General features: G+C 39.0%; 1 protein-coding gene across 1 annotated transcript in view; it reads left to right on the top strand.

Moving 5' to 3' along the window:
• The window catches only part of WDR72 (WD repeat domain 72), a 200467-nt gene that overhangs the window by 133907 nt on the left and 48681 nt on the right, over window positions 1–17879 (top strand). The window contains exons 17-18 of the mRNA XM_063445698.1: window positions 588–670; window positions 2631–2814. Coding sequence (XP_063301768.1) covers window positions 588–670; window positions 2631–2814 — 267 coding nt within the window. The remainder of the gene's footprint in view (window positions 1–587; window positions 671–2630; window positions 2815–17879) is intronic.

Genomic DNA, 17879 nt, shown 5'->3' with positions numbered 1-17879 from the left:
TTTATGTTTTGTGTTTTTGCATGAAAAATTCTCACCATAATAATTTTTTTTTATTGATTTTCTAATCTGTCTTCGGTACTATGTAGGAATATGTCCTAGGAGTTGCAGACATTAACCACATGCTTTATTCTTTTCAAATTAAATTGCTCAGCAGCAACAGTACACAAATGAATAGTGAGATACTTTGCCAACTCTGGACCTACTATATATAATATTGGTAAACATTATATGTACAAGAGTAGAATGTGGGTAACTCTCCTACTTTGTTAGTTAGGTCTCTGTCCCTGGAGACTTGGGTATGCAGGGTCAGAATCTATTTCCTATCTCTGTATTAAATTATATGTTCTTTCTAATCATCTCTGTGCTGTCATAGCTCTAACTAATCCCTCAACCACTGTCAAAGCACGCAGTAAGATCAGATTAGCCTTCCGAATTTTTGAGGTTGAAAACTAACTTATCACTCCTAACAGACACAATCCAAAAACATAACAGCACCAGGTGAGAAGTTGATGCATTTTATGTTGTATTATTTGAGGGAGACATAATACTTTGAGAGCTAAATATCTTTTTTACGCATTGACATTTAGATAGAAATGGAGTCAGCTTTACCGATGCTGAAAATACATCTGTCATGAAAATTGTTTCTTGCTGGAGAGACCAATCAGTGCGGGTAAGAGTTTTTTGTATGCTACAGTACAACTCAATTTATTCATGCATTTGGTATTTGCCAAGGTGTGTCCTTAAACTATAACTCTCCTGAAATTTTTAGTATACTACTCTATATCGGAATGTAGCCCATGGAACAGCTCAGCTAGGGGAGTGGGCCTTGACAGAGCCAGGAGGTAGGCATAACAGGTAGGGGAAGTTGAGTGACAGCTAGCAAGCTGGGGGTGGGGTTATTATGGGAATATTTATACCGGCCATTTTATGAAGTGACCATCTTAACTAAACCTAAACTTACCTGTTAGTTGTCGCTCCCACCCTCCCGTATTTGGATAGGTTAAGTTTTTCCCTTTTTCTTCACAGCGGCGGGGAACGGCCAGGTTTAAGAGGAACGGTAGGTGGAAGAGGAAGTGGGCATCCTGAGGTTTAGTGTGGATTAGACAGTGTTACACTTAGTTTGTAAGTTCGAGCCTGTTGGTGGCTCCGAATCTGGGGGTGTAATGGTGTCTTGGTACACCCCTACAATTTATTTTGGTGGGAATGTGGTCATATTGGATGGCCAGTTTCTGTGTTAATATGTTAGATTGGTATTAATGTTATTATTGTGGGGTCATTACCAGGGGTATGTTATGTATACAGGGGGAGGTTGGCTTTGATAATATTTGTTGGCAATGACCCTATTTGTTATACCTTAACTAATCAATTCATAATAAATAAAGCTGTGGACTAATATTTCCAACAGTATAACCTGTGTCAGTGTCTTAATGGGGTTCAGGGTGAGGTTAGTGCATATGCCGGTAAATCCGTCTGTGCGCCTGTCATGTCCAATGTATTTAAGAAACAACTGGAATACATATGATGTGTCTAGTGGCTATCAACTAAGAACCAACAACTAACATCTTTTCATTAAGTGTGAAATGGCTTTATTCATGAAAAATGGCCTGCGTGATCTTAAGAGCGTGCACTCTAACAATATTCTAAAGTGTGAATTACTGGTACTTTGAAGAGTATTCAATAAGAATATCAAATGTTAAGCCAAAGTAACTGACTTGAATAATTTTTTGAGCTGACTGTTAAGGCTTTACATTTGAAAATCACTTTTAGTGACTTTCCTAGAATAACTCTGAATCTATTTAGTTATCCAATAAATGTACCCTTTGCAGAGTTATACACAAAACTCCAACTTTAGCAAATTAAATCCAAATGGTAAAATGGATACTAAACTAGCCAAGCTATAGCTACAGTATTAATACACAACATATTAAAGGATTAGTTTAGGATATTGCAATTTGGTGCTACTATCAACGATGTGTTCACCCCAAACATACAAATACAGTGCAAATAAAAATCATTATAATATTGAGAGCACACAAATGCAACAATACATTTTTTTTTTTTTTTACCACACGTTGTACAGTCAAAATCTGTAAAAAATAAATAAAACAAAAAAAGACAACAGGGTAATATAGTAAAACACCAATATTTATAAAAGCCAAATTGGTCCCACTCACATGGTGCTGAGCCACTCAAATAGCTGGCTCAGACTTAGAAGTTTGATCAACAAAAGAATGAAGTGGATGTTCTCTGGAAATCAGTCTAGTGCATCTTCCCACCTGGTTTTCAATACCTTAAGCATTACGTACTCTAGCATGCAAGGTAAGTCAACAATAACAATTTTATTGAAGCTCTTAAAATACACTCAGTTCCAACACAAAAAAACTTATAGTCCACCTCACTTATGTCGGAAAGCATATCCAACAATATTACATCTGGGCCTTATTAGAGTTTCATCCTTCCAATGTTGATAAAATGAGTGTGATTGAGTTGAGTTATAGTAACATCTACACACTTTAGATAAATCTAAACACATATATACTGGTAAATACTGAGATATTAGCAATATTATTATTATTATGTATTTAATAAATGAACAACTAAACTGTGATCTAATTCATATAACTTCTCAGGTTGAAGAAGCAATGCAAGCAGTTCTTTTGGCTGAAGTTAAGTCACAGGTGGAAGCATTGAGGCCAACCATAATTATCACACAGCCTGTTTCTGTGATGGATAACGGCTGTGCAAAACCTCCACCAAACACTGAATTATCTGATGACCTAGAGATGCATCAAATTAAAGAAAGCACTCAGGAAAGTAAGTTAAAATAATATTGAAAGTTGTGTGTGATAATCTCTGATATTATCGGAAAAGATTTGTTTTTATATTTAGTTGGGTTGGTTTTGTTCCAAACATTTGTTTTGAATATTTTTATTGGAGTCGCAATTAATTGTGAGCAGGCACATTGCGGATTCACAGAAATAACATTTGTTTGCCTGCGCAGAGGCATAGATATCAAAATAAACTGGCATTGGAGTAAATATAATGTTTCTAAACTTTGCGAGAGGAAAGATGCCATACGCTTTCAATCGGTATTTTTACGCATTATGCTAGCTGTAAATTCCTCCTAGTCATTCCTGGTCGTATGAGGCTCCTATGGCATATGTTATTAAAGGTATCCTATGGTTGCCTGTGCAGAGGCCTAGAATTCTCAGCCATCATGCATGTTAAACTTATAGTAACTTTGTGGGAAAGCAGTATACTGGTGCTGTATGTTAACCATTGTAACTATACGTAGGCCATTAGTAGCATTTATCTGGTTAATTACTCAGGCAACAACTAAAAGATGCATGCTTGCAGGATCCAGTAAGCAATTGGTGAGGAGTATAGACTTAGCATTAAGTCCTAGCTGCCTGGTCTGGGTCTTATCAATCTATTTTGCGTATTTACAATTCAATCAAACATATTAACTTGTACGTTACGCTAGCTGTTAGTGTGTAAGCTAGTAATAGTAAACTTTAGCCTCTGTCGAAGCGTTTTAGCATTTCTAAGCAAAACAATTTATGCAATTTCTACTGGTAACTAGGCATTCATTTCCTGTATCAGTATGCGTATCTAGAGGTTGCGTCTAGCACGCATATTGTTAACGATATGGGCAGTAGTAAATCAGTTACATCTAGCCCGTGTTGGCTTATGTGTTCGTCCTTCATATGCTGCAGCAGGCAGGCTATACTGTAAGTGACATATTGTATGCAGCATTGGTATCCTAGCTGCATGCCTAGAAACTGTGTAAAATAAGAAGCAAATGGTCTACATCAATAGGCAGTCATGTCTAAGTCGGTATATATCAACATTATTGACTAGAAGAACATAGCAGGACATTCGATTCAAACTTAGTAAATCATAGCTGTCAGCATTATGACCTTGTCACAGTATTTGCGCAATAGGCATGCAGTGAAATAAATGCACATATATTAAAAACTTATATCTTATGTTTAAGGGCTTATGCGAAAGGAGGTGGTTAGCTCTAGCATAACGGATTCAACATTTTAACACCTATGTCCCTTCTGACTCAATATTGCTCAAAAGCATGCGCGTGCTATATGTTAAGCTTAGTATGCTTTAAATAAAACTAAAATAAAAGGCTGGCAGGTAGAAAACTGCAATAATGCCATAGCCCCAAGTTAAGGTATTTGTTACGCGATCAATCAAAGCAGGGAAAGACTAAAATTGCATAAAGAATGGTTCCTCAAACGAATTATCGTGTATCAGTCCCTTTATCCTTATCTGTCCTCCGTTGTTTTATTCCTTCTTTGCTTGGGACAGTGCTCAGACGAAGCAAATAATAGTAATTAAGTCTCTCCGCTGGAGGTGGCATTTCAGTGCCTGGCAAGATAAGGTGCAACTGTGCAGGCTGCTCCCTACTGTAGCCTCGTACTGGAGCTGTATGGCAGTCTGAGGGGGACCTCGCATGGCACAGCTTCGGTGCAGTCCTCTGGTCGCCAAGCTTCCGCCCGTCACACCCACGCTGGCTCCCGCCCACCGGCCGGGTCCTCCGCGGCACTGTGGGCACTCAGGGGCTAAGATTATCCACGAGACCCCACCACAAAGTCCGTGGCCCTCCCGCCCCCTGCACCTCCCCAGTATCACATTGTTCCCCAGGGAGCGAGCACCCCCGTGTCTCTCCCAGTGTCGGCCTCACACTTAATGCTGGTACACTACTCCCCTGGCCACCGGTACGCCGGCAGAGCAGCGCACTCCCGCCTCACAGGGCTCACGACAGTGGGGACAGGGTTCTCCGGGGACCTCCCATACCCGTAGACCGGGGTACTCACTGCTTCGGGCGGCGTGTAAGCCGCGCGGGTGCTCCGCCCAGTGCCCAGCGTAGTCCGGGCCTGCACGAGCCGTCCACGCCAGACCCCCATGGTAGGTTGCGCTACAGCCCTCTGGGCGAATGAAACTGCAGTGAAGCGCCTCCATTTCAGTGCTGGGCATCTCACAACTCTTGGTGGGTCGTTTTGTCAGACGTTGAGCCATTTGGGATCCTTATGTCGCTGTCCTTCTGCTGGCTTGCTGTGTCTTCCACAGCCTTTGCCAGTGTAGGCGGCCAGCGCGCGCTCCACACGGGATCCCCCGTCATGTCGCGGGTCGCCGCCATGCTGCCGGGATAACCCCCGCCGGCCGGGGGGGGGGGCAGCGCCGTGCCCCGGGCCTGGAGTGAGCCCCTACCTGGGGGTTTCGCTGTGCAGTTTCTCCCGATCGGGTGTCACGGGGGTTGCGCCTCTTTACAGCTCCTTGCCGCGTGTTGCAGCCCTGGACAGTCTGGTGCTCTGCCGTGTAGGCCGCGCACGGCCTCTGTTGCCGGCCCGGCTTGCGATACGGTTAACGTCTGAGGCTGTGATGTGCCGGGGTGGCTCCCTGTGCATTGCTGTCGTGATGTCCGACTTTTAAACAGCCAGGAGTGGTTTCTTATGCCTTTTGGCTCGGGTTAATGCTGGAGCCCATGTCCATGGCGTCCAGCCGGCCCAGCGGCCCGGCCCCGCCCTGTTCCAAACATTTGTCATAGCTAAACTGGAACATTATTTAGGATATAAATTGTGTGTTTGTGTTGTGTATTATACTTTTTCAGTATACCTACTACCTAATATAGTAATGCTCAGCAATGAATATACAGTATCAGGAGTTCAGGACTCTATCAACTGAAATGGTTGCTTGTTTGGGCATATTACATTTTTACATGTTTTAAATGGTTTATATCTGTTATAAGGAAATACACAATTACACAGAGGTATATAAATATAAAATGTAGTATAAATGTAACTACAAAAAACAATTGTGGAGTCAAATTCTAAAGGTGGAGTAATTAACAGCAACTATTTATCAGCGTATTCCTTATATGATAACTCATTTTGTTTCTTTCTGATTTGTAAATGGGGAATTGACTAAAAATACCCACCTTGCTTTTAGAACTCAAAATTATGTTTCCGCTTTAAAAATAAATAAAATAGAATTGTAAACATACCCCTGTAGATTCTAAATCGCTGATTTTAGCTGCACAAATGGATAATTATTACAAGTAATTTATTTCCAAGCCTACTTTATAAACTGTCTGGTCTCTTTCTGATTTAATATTCCCAGGGTCACTGCATTTTTTTGCATTCTATTTTTGCCGTTATAATTACAAGTGTAATATTTTGAGTCTCACATTACACGTTTCTCGGAAAAGAACACAAATCAATTTGTATTTAAGCATTCAACGGGTGGCTTAAGCTTAATATTAAATCATTTTTCATTTACTCAACTGAAATTGTTTTTCTGGTATATTCTTCAATGTTCCAGGTAAGGTTTAAAGGGAAGCAAGCTTGCTGAGTCCATGTAAAAGTTCAGTTGTTTTGCTGTCTCCTTTGTGCATTTCACTGAAGAACTCCTTAATGTAGTAGCAATCAGATTTGGTGTGTATTTTTACACCAAATCAAATTGTAGCGGCGCCAACCTAGCTTCCTTTTAAACTCTAGGAAGGATACAGTTCCACAAAAACCCACCACAAGCAAAACCCTCAGAGAGAAAGCCTTACTGTAAAGTGCTGCTTAGATCATTGCTTTTGCAAATTCACATACTAGATATGTCTTTACAGCCTAAAAGTCTGTCCGTCCATCCATCTGTCTGTCCCTCTGTCTGTCTGTCTATCTGTCTGTCTGTCTGTCTGTCTGTATGTCTGTCTGTCTGTCTATCTATCTTTAGAAAGAGGCAAAGTGAAACATAAGAGTTCCTGAAAATACTATTTATTTGACATTTTATCTTCAGCAGTCATTTGTTTCTCATATTGGACTTTTTGTACTTAAACTAAAACCTATAAATAGTGGTAAAACAGAACTTTTAATGTGAAGGATAAAAGTGCTATACTGCTCTAATATTTATTAAGTAGATTATTAACAAAACATTATACAATAGATCAAATTAAAGTGGATCTGTTATTTCTATGGAAGTGACATTTTTGAGTTCCTCACCTCCAGTAGGCGCTATTAAAGGACCACCCCACATATCACAGTATCATAGTTTAACCACAGTTTATAAAAGTGCTGATTTATATGAAAAATCAACACTTCTATTAATTAACTAGGGAACACCCCCTGGCTGTCAATCATACAGCAAGAGAGGATTCCTCCCTACTTCTGTTAGTTCCAATGGAAGTGGCAGGATCTCTCTACTGTACCAGCTCCTCAGCTCCAGAGTGCACGCATGTGCGTGACCAGGCGCATTTGTACTTGAGCACCAAGTTGGTTTTTTCCCTGTGAACAGACTGAAAGTCTCTTCTGGGTAAAACAGAAGGGCTTGCTAAAGCTGCAGTTCATAAGATTTGCAGCCTTTGCAAGCTCTTTTAAGATATACCCACAATGAATTACACGCATGTATTCAGTGGAGGTATATCTACTAAATAGTGATTATTTTTAATTTTTTTTTTTTTTTTTACCATGTTGGCAGTGGAGTGCTCCTTTAACCCCTTAAGGACACATGTCACGATTCCCTTTTATTCCAAAAGTTTGGTCCTTATGGGGTTAAATATCTTACTGGTATGTGTAATGCATGCAACTACTTAGACCAGGGCTGATTTTGGTTTATGTAAGGTACCGGCATATGAATGGAATTTCCTTACATAAGCAAATGCACAGCCTCACCACTTATAAAATGTGGAAACGTTTACTTTGGGAGTGCTTGCAAAAAGTGTTACTTACTTTTATGATATTAAATATAATAATAATAAAAATTAAATATTTAAGAACAAAAAGTGAAATTATATTCTAGCCTATAAAATGATGTGCAAACTAAAACATGTTGGTCTGTCACTTATGATTGAAGTTATCCTTATTCATAACCTTATTAACACTATACAGCTAGCACAGCAGGCGTATACATGTGCAGAGTTTCACATTTATATGTAAACATATAAAAAGCTAATCAGTGATTGCGTAAAGGGACTCTCCAGGTGCCTAAACCATTTTAGCTTGCTGAAGTTCTTTGTGTTTTTTTTTTTATATATATAAATTAACCACCTTGTTACATCCCTCTGGAAGTCATCCTGTTGTTTCCTGGTTTGCTTAGCTCTGTGGAACAAAACTCAAGAGGCAGCAATTGTTCAGAGCACCTTCCTTGCAAAGACTTCTCGTTGAGCTGCATTGGGAAGTCTGTGATTGGACAGTAACAGAAAATCTGGGTGGGGTTAGAAGAGATAGGAGGGGGGAGGGGTTTGCAAAGGCTTCAGATAGGAGCTCTACAGCAGGCTTCCCCAAACGCCGACCCTCCATATGTTGCTGAACTACAACTCCCATGATTCTCAGCCTATCTATTTCATTCATAGAATCATGGGAGTTGTAGTTCAGCAACATCTGGAGTGCCGGAGTTTGGGGAAGCTTGCTCTACAGTATTTACAAGCTGTTTTTAGATATAACCCCATGAACAAAAAAATTATGAAATGCATGTTTCATTGGGCACATCTTTTTTGTTTGTACTTAAGCAGTGGAGTGTTCCTATAATACATTACCCCAGTAAACTATTCCCCTCCAAAAATTAAAGGGACACTATAGTCACCAGAACAACTACAGCTTGTAGTTGAGAGATTTAATAAACTGCACCAACATGCCAAAACAAAGCCAAACAAGGCACACACAAATCTGTATCACTTTGCTAAATTTTCCCTGTATATCATAAGTCAATTACAGGCAATTAAAGGACCACTCTTTACAGCCAAAGACCTGGGACCCTTTGTTGTATCTCTGTCTAATCCTATGGATTCCAATGGCAATGATACCTCTAGGAAAAACTGGTACTTCAAACAGATCACCTGTTATTATAATATTTCTAAAAGGCTGTTATATTAGTTCTAATCATTCGATATTAGAATATTAGAACACACACCGACTAGACTTCAACACACATATATATATATATATATATATATATATATATATATATATGTAGCGGATGGCATTGGGCTGTCTTCAGATTATGTATATTCGTATGTTTTCGGTTTAATTTTGCCCTGTGTATGTCAAGTGTATGCAGCATTCGCCTGATTGTTCGGTAAAATCACTCCAGTTATTATGCGAGTGAAACTACCGAACAATCAGACCACCCCAGGAGTAAGTGCGCCTCCAATTACCATTCGCAACAATTTTGCAAACCGGTAATTGGCAATTCGTGCAGTATGTACTTTGTCCTCTGGGTGGCCGCCATTCGGGAGACGAACACGTGTTTTGCCGTCGAGTGTCTGGAACCCAAATCGGACACTCGGTTAGGCAAACACCACTGAGACCTCCACACTGCCGCCAATTAGTATAAAAACTACCGAACGGCTCCCCGTTCGGTAGAAAGAACCCCACGAACAAGGGGATTTACCTGAATCTTCCCCAGCTCTCATAACCCAAGCCATTCATGTATTTCATTCCCTTTTCTGTGACCGACCGCAGGGCCAAAATGTATGGAACCCTTTTCGGCTGTTAACTCCAGCGCGGTCGGTCTTTTTAGTACCTCCAGGAATTTCCCGAATCCCTGGTCCGATCTGGGTGATTTTTGGAAATGTGTCTCACCCAGATCAGGGCTACCAGGGGATGTAATATTTAAAGGGGTACCCCTAGGTTTAGGGGTACATCCAGAAAACAAGGGGAACTGTGTCTTGCATAATGGGATTATGTGTCATACTAAGGGGAGGGGATGTGTGGGTGGCAACTCGTGTATGATTGGTGTATTGTGTAATTACTGTAAATCCCTCCCTTGCATGGGAGAAAGCTTTAAAAGAAAGTTGTGTGATTAAAAGTTCAGTTCTGCTCCTGATGCTGTGTGTCGTCCAGTCATTGGGATTGATGTTGGGATATTATTGGATTGTCTTGCCTGCTGGAATTATTGCCTTATGGATTTTTAATACTTGTTCCTGAGCCTCACTGGGATCTTGAGTGGAGATAACCTGTGGAATATCAGCTCTCTGCTACAATATATATACATCTACTTTTACCTTTATGTACAAGAGGATTTGGATAAAATAGGTACACTTGTTGACATGTGGCGGACGTGTCTACAAATTGTCCCTGTTTGTACATGCACATTTTAACGTGCTATTTCTTTATTGTCCACTGACTTTGCGCCTGCCCCTTGGACCATCTTGTTCGATTGATTAGTCAGTTTCTCAAAGCTTCGCCAAATGGGAATAAATTGTTCAATAAGATTTTCTACCTATATGAAAACCGATTATTACTGGAAGTCAAATGTTCTAATAATTTCATACATTTTATCAAAAATATGATTTTTATTTGATCTGAAATATGTTTTAGCTACTTCAGATTATTTCTACCCATAATTTGATGTTCTATGGTCTCTTCTTGCTGTAAGCACAATATTTTTTTATATATGGCTAATTTACTTTCAGGATTATTCATTAAACACCTCAATGTTTCACATATTGAATTAGATTCGCAAAACCGAGGCAAAATAGCCTAGATGTGACTAGTTGGAGATTTGTTTCAGCTTTTTTTGTCTGTATTTCCATTCAGATTTAATTCACAAAAAAATCTTAGTATAGAGAATAACTCTGTTTGTGTTTCTCAGTTATTATCTATGGTAATAAAACAAACAGTTGTTGTCCGTTGTACTTTGCTATAAAAGTTGATATCAGATATCACAAAAAATGCAGCAACTAAAGGTAGGTTATATATACACTTTGTTCAGAACACAGATTCAGCTGTATATTCTTGTCAAGCCTCTTCCACATAAATCAGAACACGGCCAGACAGTGCTAAAATAATTATACTGAAAGCAGTATTGACCATAATTCAAAAGGTAGAAACTATCGTCTTAGATTCACAATGTTTTGTATATAAAAAAAAAAAGTTCTAATGAATCTACAAATTTAGGCCAAAATGATATTCCCTAACTGAAGTAACTCTGCCAATATGCTTTTGACTGGAAAGAAAATAGACTGTTGGAAACTACAAAAAACGACACCATTCTATAGTTGTTTGATGGTGATCCAGTTTCCCTTGCTTAAAACAAGTAATTATATGGTGTAAATACCAGACATAGTGAGACCCCAAATGCCCCCAAATGCCTGGGCAAATGCCTTGTTAGCCTGGCGGCTAACTAACAGTCCAGGCAGGCGGTTGTCTGGCTAAAAATCCGGGCGGGCTGTGCTGGCGAGGGAGCACTGCTTTGTGAGCTCTCTGCTCAGCTCCCTCGTGCACCGCAGAGTGATGCCAGGAGCTGGAATATGACGTCATATTCTGGCTCCAGGCATCACTCTGCGGCGAGCGAGGGAGCTGGACAGGAGGATCAGTGCTCCCTCGCCGACTGCACTCACCGGCCGGCCAGCAGCCCCACTGCACCCCAGGGAAAGGGAGAACCCCCACCCCCCCAGCATTCCCAAATGTAAGAAGGCTGGGGGTATTGAATAAAAAAAATGTGAGAGTGTTAATATGTGTGTGTGTCTGTTAGTGTGTGTGTGTGTCTTTTAGTGAGTGTGTGTGTGTCTGTTAGTGAGTGTGTGTCTTTTAGTGAGTGTGTGTGTTTGTTAGTGAGTGTGTGTCTGTTAGTGAGTGTGTATGTGTGTCTGTTAGTGAGTGTGTGTGTGTGTGTGTCTGTTAGGGAGTGTGTGTCTGTTAGTGAGTGTGTATGTGTGTCTGTTAGTGAGTGTGTGTGTCTGTTAGTGTGAGTGTGTGTGTCTGTCTGTTAGTGTAACTGTGTGTGTCTGTTAGTGTGTGTGTGTCTGTCTGTTAGTGAGTGAGTGTGTGTCTGTTAGTGAGTGTGTGTGTAGTTAAAAGGCGGGGGTGGAGGGGTGCCTGAGTTTTGTCATGCCTAGGGCAGCACAAAACCAGGATACACCACTGCCTACATCTACCCTCTGTCCGTACTCCCATATCTGATGCTCGCCTTCAAGACTTTTCCAGAGCTGCACCTTTTCTGTTGAACTCCCTTCCCTTCTCCGTTAGACTTTCACCCAGTCTCCACTCCTTCAAAAAGTCTTTGAATACACACTTCTTCAGAAAAGCATATCACTTAAACCTATTTCATTACCCCTACTTATACCCTTTGTGTCACTATAACCCACTCCCTCTAGCACGTAAGCTCATTGAGCAGGACCCTCAACCCCTCTGTTCCTGTACATCCATTTGTCTGGTTCCAATTACGTGTCTGTTAGTTCACCCCTTGTGCAGCATTATGGAATTTGCTGGTGCTATATAAATAATAAAATAATAATAATAATAATAATAATAAATGTATCTATGTCTGTCTATATATCTATCTATCTACCTATCTATCTGTCTGTCTTTCCTGTCAAATTCAGGACTGTTGAGGGGAATGCATTAAAGAGAGCTATGCAAGTCACTACAGTTTTTTGGGTTTTTTTGTGTTTTTTTTAATAAAGTTTAGTACAAGACACACAAAGTTATTGTTATTGGTCTTTTTTTGTACGTACTATAGTTACTTAAATGACATACCTTTTTCATACAGCACACAGGTGGCTAAGTGTCTTATGTTATATTTTTCTTTTTAAAGGAATTTAGCTTTTAATTCTTTATTCAGACATTTCTTGTGATCTTCACAGTCTTTTTCTAGAAGATTCTTCACCTAGCATTTTTTTTTTACTTTGCGGTCTCCTGTTGTTACCAAACAAATAAAAGGTCAAGTGAAACATTTTTCTAAAGAACATTGAAGTATGCACTATGAGAAAATTGTGTTTGGGAAGTATTTCTTTGTATATATAAAGGGTATTAAACTGTCAGGATCTACTCTTTCACAGGTTTATTAAACAGCTAAAAATTATGGAGTTTATAGTCTAGCCATAGAAGCAACATATTTTCTTATTGTGTCTTTGCGTATGGTTACATGATTCATACTACTAAAATGAGTCAGGAGTTAAAAATCATATTGGTTTGTCAAAATTCCATTTGCAATGAAAATATGCATATGAAACAAACCAAAAAAATGACAAAATTCTGTTCGTCCGAATCGTTTTTTTATTTTTTTGATGAAACGATTTTGACAAACCGAATTTTCAATCTGTGCACAAGTTGAAAAATATGGTTAAAATAACCGTAACAATGTGTGGTCAGCTGGTTTGCTCCCCGGGCATCAAAATAAAGTTGAAGAGTCCATTGTTGGCTATATTTAAAATAGATACCATTGTCTAATCAGGGCAGCTCTCAGTTTCTTGGTGTTCATGGAATGACGTCGCTGTCTCCAGTACTGACATTTGAAGTAAATGGTTGGATTCCACTGAAGAAATGCCAAGTAAACACTAGTCTTCAGAGACGGTATTCCATTATTCATCCATAATACAACATTACTGCTTTAGGGAAGATGAGGAGTGGGCATTTTTTGTTTGAGCAAATGATAGGCAATTGGGTTAGAAAGGTGATGGGATAGACATTAGGAACTAATAAAAGATGTAAAACTAAGCAGATTGTGTCTCTGAAGCCAATATCTGGATAAACACTATTGTTACCTTTTCACAATGATTTAAGGAGAAGAATGATTCCTTTTGGAATCAATAATGATTGTCTTCCCATATTGTAGCATAGCTTTAAATTGGGCTTTTTGTCATCCTTTAGATCAATAGCAAACAAAAGGTATGAAAAAAGGTTAAACTTGATGTAGTTCCGTATTTTTCAACATTTAAACACCCCATTAATGGGGTATGTCCCTTTAATGCTACAGCAAACCCTAAACTCAACGCTAAAAGGTTTCCCCTGTCTCACACCTCCCTAATCATATTGATATCTTTTTTGTTCCCTTCCTCTTTCATTTACAAATAGAATACTGTAAATCCAGATATCATTGCACTCAAAGTCTCCTCGGGCAGACATCAGCTGCTAGCTAAATCATTTTACAATTAGAATATTAGAATACATAATTGTAACAGAGGAATATATCACACTCGCTTCACATGATTATACACGTTTTAATATCTGCAATATGAATGTTTTAATAAAAAAATAATCTTCATGGAAAAATATTAATCATCACATTGAGCCATTATATTCAAAACGATTGTCTGCCTTTTGCTCTGATTAAATGTCAACCAACGCATGTTTAATTTCTATTTGCCTGTCTTCCACCTTGGGAAATAATAAGCGTGAGACCAAAGAACTGAGGAAGGAAGCTATATACTCCTTTTAGAGAATTGTGCTTTTTGGATTTTTATCGATTCTGCTTCAGAACTGCTCCCTTTCTGTCTCTGAAGACAGAAGTGCTGGCTGGGGTTTATATTGTACCAGGATAGAGAGGCAAATAACAATGGTAATCAATAAATCTTTATGTTCACTAAAAACCAACTCTATTTTTGTACAGTTATATAACTTAAGTGGGTTCTCCTTTTATCTACGTTTTCAAAGGAGCAATGTAGTTAAACATAAAACAGAATGATCACGGATACGAATATTCAGCTAAGTAGAGATGGACTGCATGAGCCGTGAGGTTCCTCAACAAACCTAATTACATTTAGCAACAATAGGTCCCTTTTTCCATTATTTAAACTCAACTGGAAGTGATTGCTGCAAATGGGCCGAGGTAATATTGTAAGAGAGCACCAGATTTAATGCTGGAGGCAAAGAAGAAAGTTTTAGAACAGTTTACATTTAAATTGATACTTATTAAAACTATGCATTCTAGCACAACTTTTATGTTCATAAAAAATAGAATTTAAAAAAAAAAAAATTTCTGTGAGTTGTATTTGTGTCAGTAATCATATATTTTGCACTTCTTTTGACTGCAGGTCACTGGAATGGTATCATGACCTAGGTTAGTACCTGTGTCACTGAAAGGTAAAGGGACAGTTATCACTCCCAATCAGCCAGTTAGGGTGTAGAACTTTCAACCTTGTGTAGCATTTAATGACTTGCTGTAGTGACATAACATTGACATATGTCAATAAATCGATGGACTTTGTACTTGGGACCCATAGCTGGATTTATATCAGAAGTATCTGTAGGGAAAGGAATCTTATGAGACAATTGAACTTAAAAGAAAACAGAACAGCAAGCATGTCAACCTCTTTCCGATAGTTTCCATGGTGACTATTAAACTTAACTTAAATTATTATTATTATGTTATTATTTATATAATGCCAACAAATTCCGCAGAGCTTTACTGTGGGTGGACTAACATACATGTAATTGTAACCAGACTAGTTGGACACACAGGAACAGAGAGGTTGAGGGCCCTGCTCAATGAGCTTACATGCTAGAGGTAATGGGGTAAAGTGACACGAAAGGTAAGGATAGTATTAGACTAATGACTAAATTAGAATGTTGTCTCCAAATGACTCTTTATATAAAACCACATTATGACTACAACCACACGTGGCATTGTTTATATACAAGGAAAGGTGTGCATATTACTGCTAGGTTCAAGAAGAGCTATTTGGAAATAAATAGCAGTAGAAGTATGTAATCATGCCATTATGCCTTTGATACAAAATATTTTTTATCTAAGCTGTTTAGAAGCTATATCCCCAAAATAAAAACTGCATGCATTTTTTTCTGCAAGTATTCTTTCAAAATATAGGGAATAAAAAGCAGCTTGTAAAAGCTGCTGATCTGCTGTCTGAAGCTTTTGTCATGTTCCTCAAATTATTCCCGAAAAAATGTTTGTACATTATCCTGCTGAAAGAGGCCACTACCATCAGGGAACACAACTGCCATAAAAGAGTGTACGTGGTCTGCAACAATCTCTAGGTAGGTGGTACATGTAAAAGTAACATCCACATGAATCCCAGGATCCAAGTTTCCCATAGCATAACCTCCGCTGGCCTGCCTTCTTTCCATAGTGCATCCTGCTGACATCTCTTCCCCAGACTAATAATGCACACGCACCCGACCATCCTCTTGATCTGAAAGAAAACATGATTCATCAGACCAGGCACCAGGCAACATTCTTCCATTGCTCCATGGCCCAGTTCTAATGCTCACGTCCCCATTGAAGGTGGTTTTGGCAGTGGACAGGGATCATCATGGGCAATCTGATCGGCCTGTGGCTATGCAGCCCCATACGTAGCAAACTGATATGCACTGTCTGACACCTTTCTATCATTGCCATCATTAGGTTTTTCAGCAATTTGGGCCATAGTAGCTCTTCTGTGTGATTGGATCAGACCGGCTAACCTTCATGCCCCATGTGCAGCAATGAGACTTGAGCACCCATGACCACAACACCAGTTCACAGGTTATTCTTTCTTGCAACACACTTGATAGGTGCTAGCCACTGCGTAATGCAAACATCTCACAAGATGCTCTGAAGCAATTTTCTGGCCCTTGTAAAAGTTACTCAGATCTTTTTGCTTGCCCATTATCCTGCTTACAACACTTGAAATTCAAGAACTGACTGTTCACTTGCTGTCCAATATATCCCAGGTGCCATTGTAACAATATAATCAATGTTATTCACTTCACCTATCAGTGATTTTAATGTTGTGGCTGATCAGTGAACATGCACCTTGTGTCAGATTGTGTTTGAATTTGACAGGTCTAATGATGCCACAGCAACATGCAGGGATTGAAGCAGGGAGAACCATAGAGATTGTCAGCCTTCAAACACTGTCTGACCCACGATGCATGTATATGACTGAAAGATCCTGTCTCAAATTCGGCTACTTTGGGCTAAAACTTTACATTTCTGAAAATTCCCTCTTTAGTGATAAGCATAGAAGGACTATAATAATAATAAAAAAAAAAAAAAAAAAAAAGAGAGAGAGAAAGATCCTGTCATACATTACATTTAACAAAGATTATAATTTGATGAGTGGATACGTCTATTAAAATATAGTATTGAGGTGAATTGTCCTTTAAAGTGCCTGCGTTTGGAGTACGTTGGCCAGACCATAAAATAGCCGAATCCTTTCAGCCAGTCAAGGACAACTTATCATACCCCATAAACATCAACCCAGCAAGTGTTTATGGGATATAAAGTTCAGTATGGCAGCAGTTCATTTTGAATTGAATCAAAGCTAATAAGATCCCGCCATTATTTAAAAAAAGACGAGAATCCACTTTAACCTACTAATTCGCATATTTTCAATGATTTTCAGTGCATGCCCTTATGTCTTGATTCATTTTTTTAAATTATTTTCCTTGTTGCACTTTTTCTTAATTTTACTTATATTGTATTAATTTATTTGCTGTACTAGTTAAGATGTAGTTTACCCATACATAGTACAATTTGATGTACTTATGGTGTATTTATGTATTTTTTAAAAGCACCTACAGCGGATTGCTATGCATTTATCATTGATTACTGTTGAGTTCATCTTTGTGTCAACAGGGTATTTACATTCAGTGAAGAATTCATCTGCTAGATGTCAACTTTTCATTCAGGTTTATAAATGTCATGCTGTGGAATGTAGTACTTATAAAGAGAAAACAAATAGCACTGTCTAATTGACAAATATTGTCAAATATAATTAATAATTACTATAAAAGCACTTTGAAGATGCCTTTTTAATTGAAACTCAAAAGCTAAAAAAATAATGATATTGGCATTCATTTTAGGATAGTTACCAGGTTTACCTCTTTAAAGTCAGGATAAAAAAATAGATTTGTCTCAATTAAGTTGTTATGAGGGCAGGAGTGTCTGGCTGCCGTCTTACCCAAAGTTTCCACTGTTGCCCAACAGCTTTACTTAAGCTCTTGCTAATCGCTTGATCAGTACTGTTTGTTACATGTCACATTGTGTGTGTCAGTGTGCATGTGTCAAGGTGTGTGTAAGTGTCAGTGTGTGTGTGTGTCAGGGTGTGTCAGTGTATATCTATGTGTCTGTGTGTGCATCTGTCAAGGTATTTGTCTGTGTGTGTGTGTGTGTGCGTATCTGTGTCTGTGTCTGTGTGTGCACATGTTAGTGTGCGT

This window comes from Pelobates fuscus, chromosome 3, assembly GCF_036172605.1.
Source record: "Pelobates fuscus isolate aPelFus1 chromosome 3, aPelFus1.pri, whole genome shotgun sequence".
Classification (NCBI taxonomy): domain Eukaryota; kingdom Metazoa; phylum Chordata; class Amphibia; order Anura; family Pelobatidae; genus Pelobates; species Pelobates fuscus.
The sequence above is the reverse complement of the archived record's forward strand: the minus strand, read 5'-3'. Positions and strand labels throughout refer to the sequence as shown.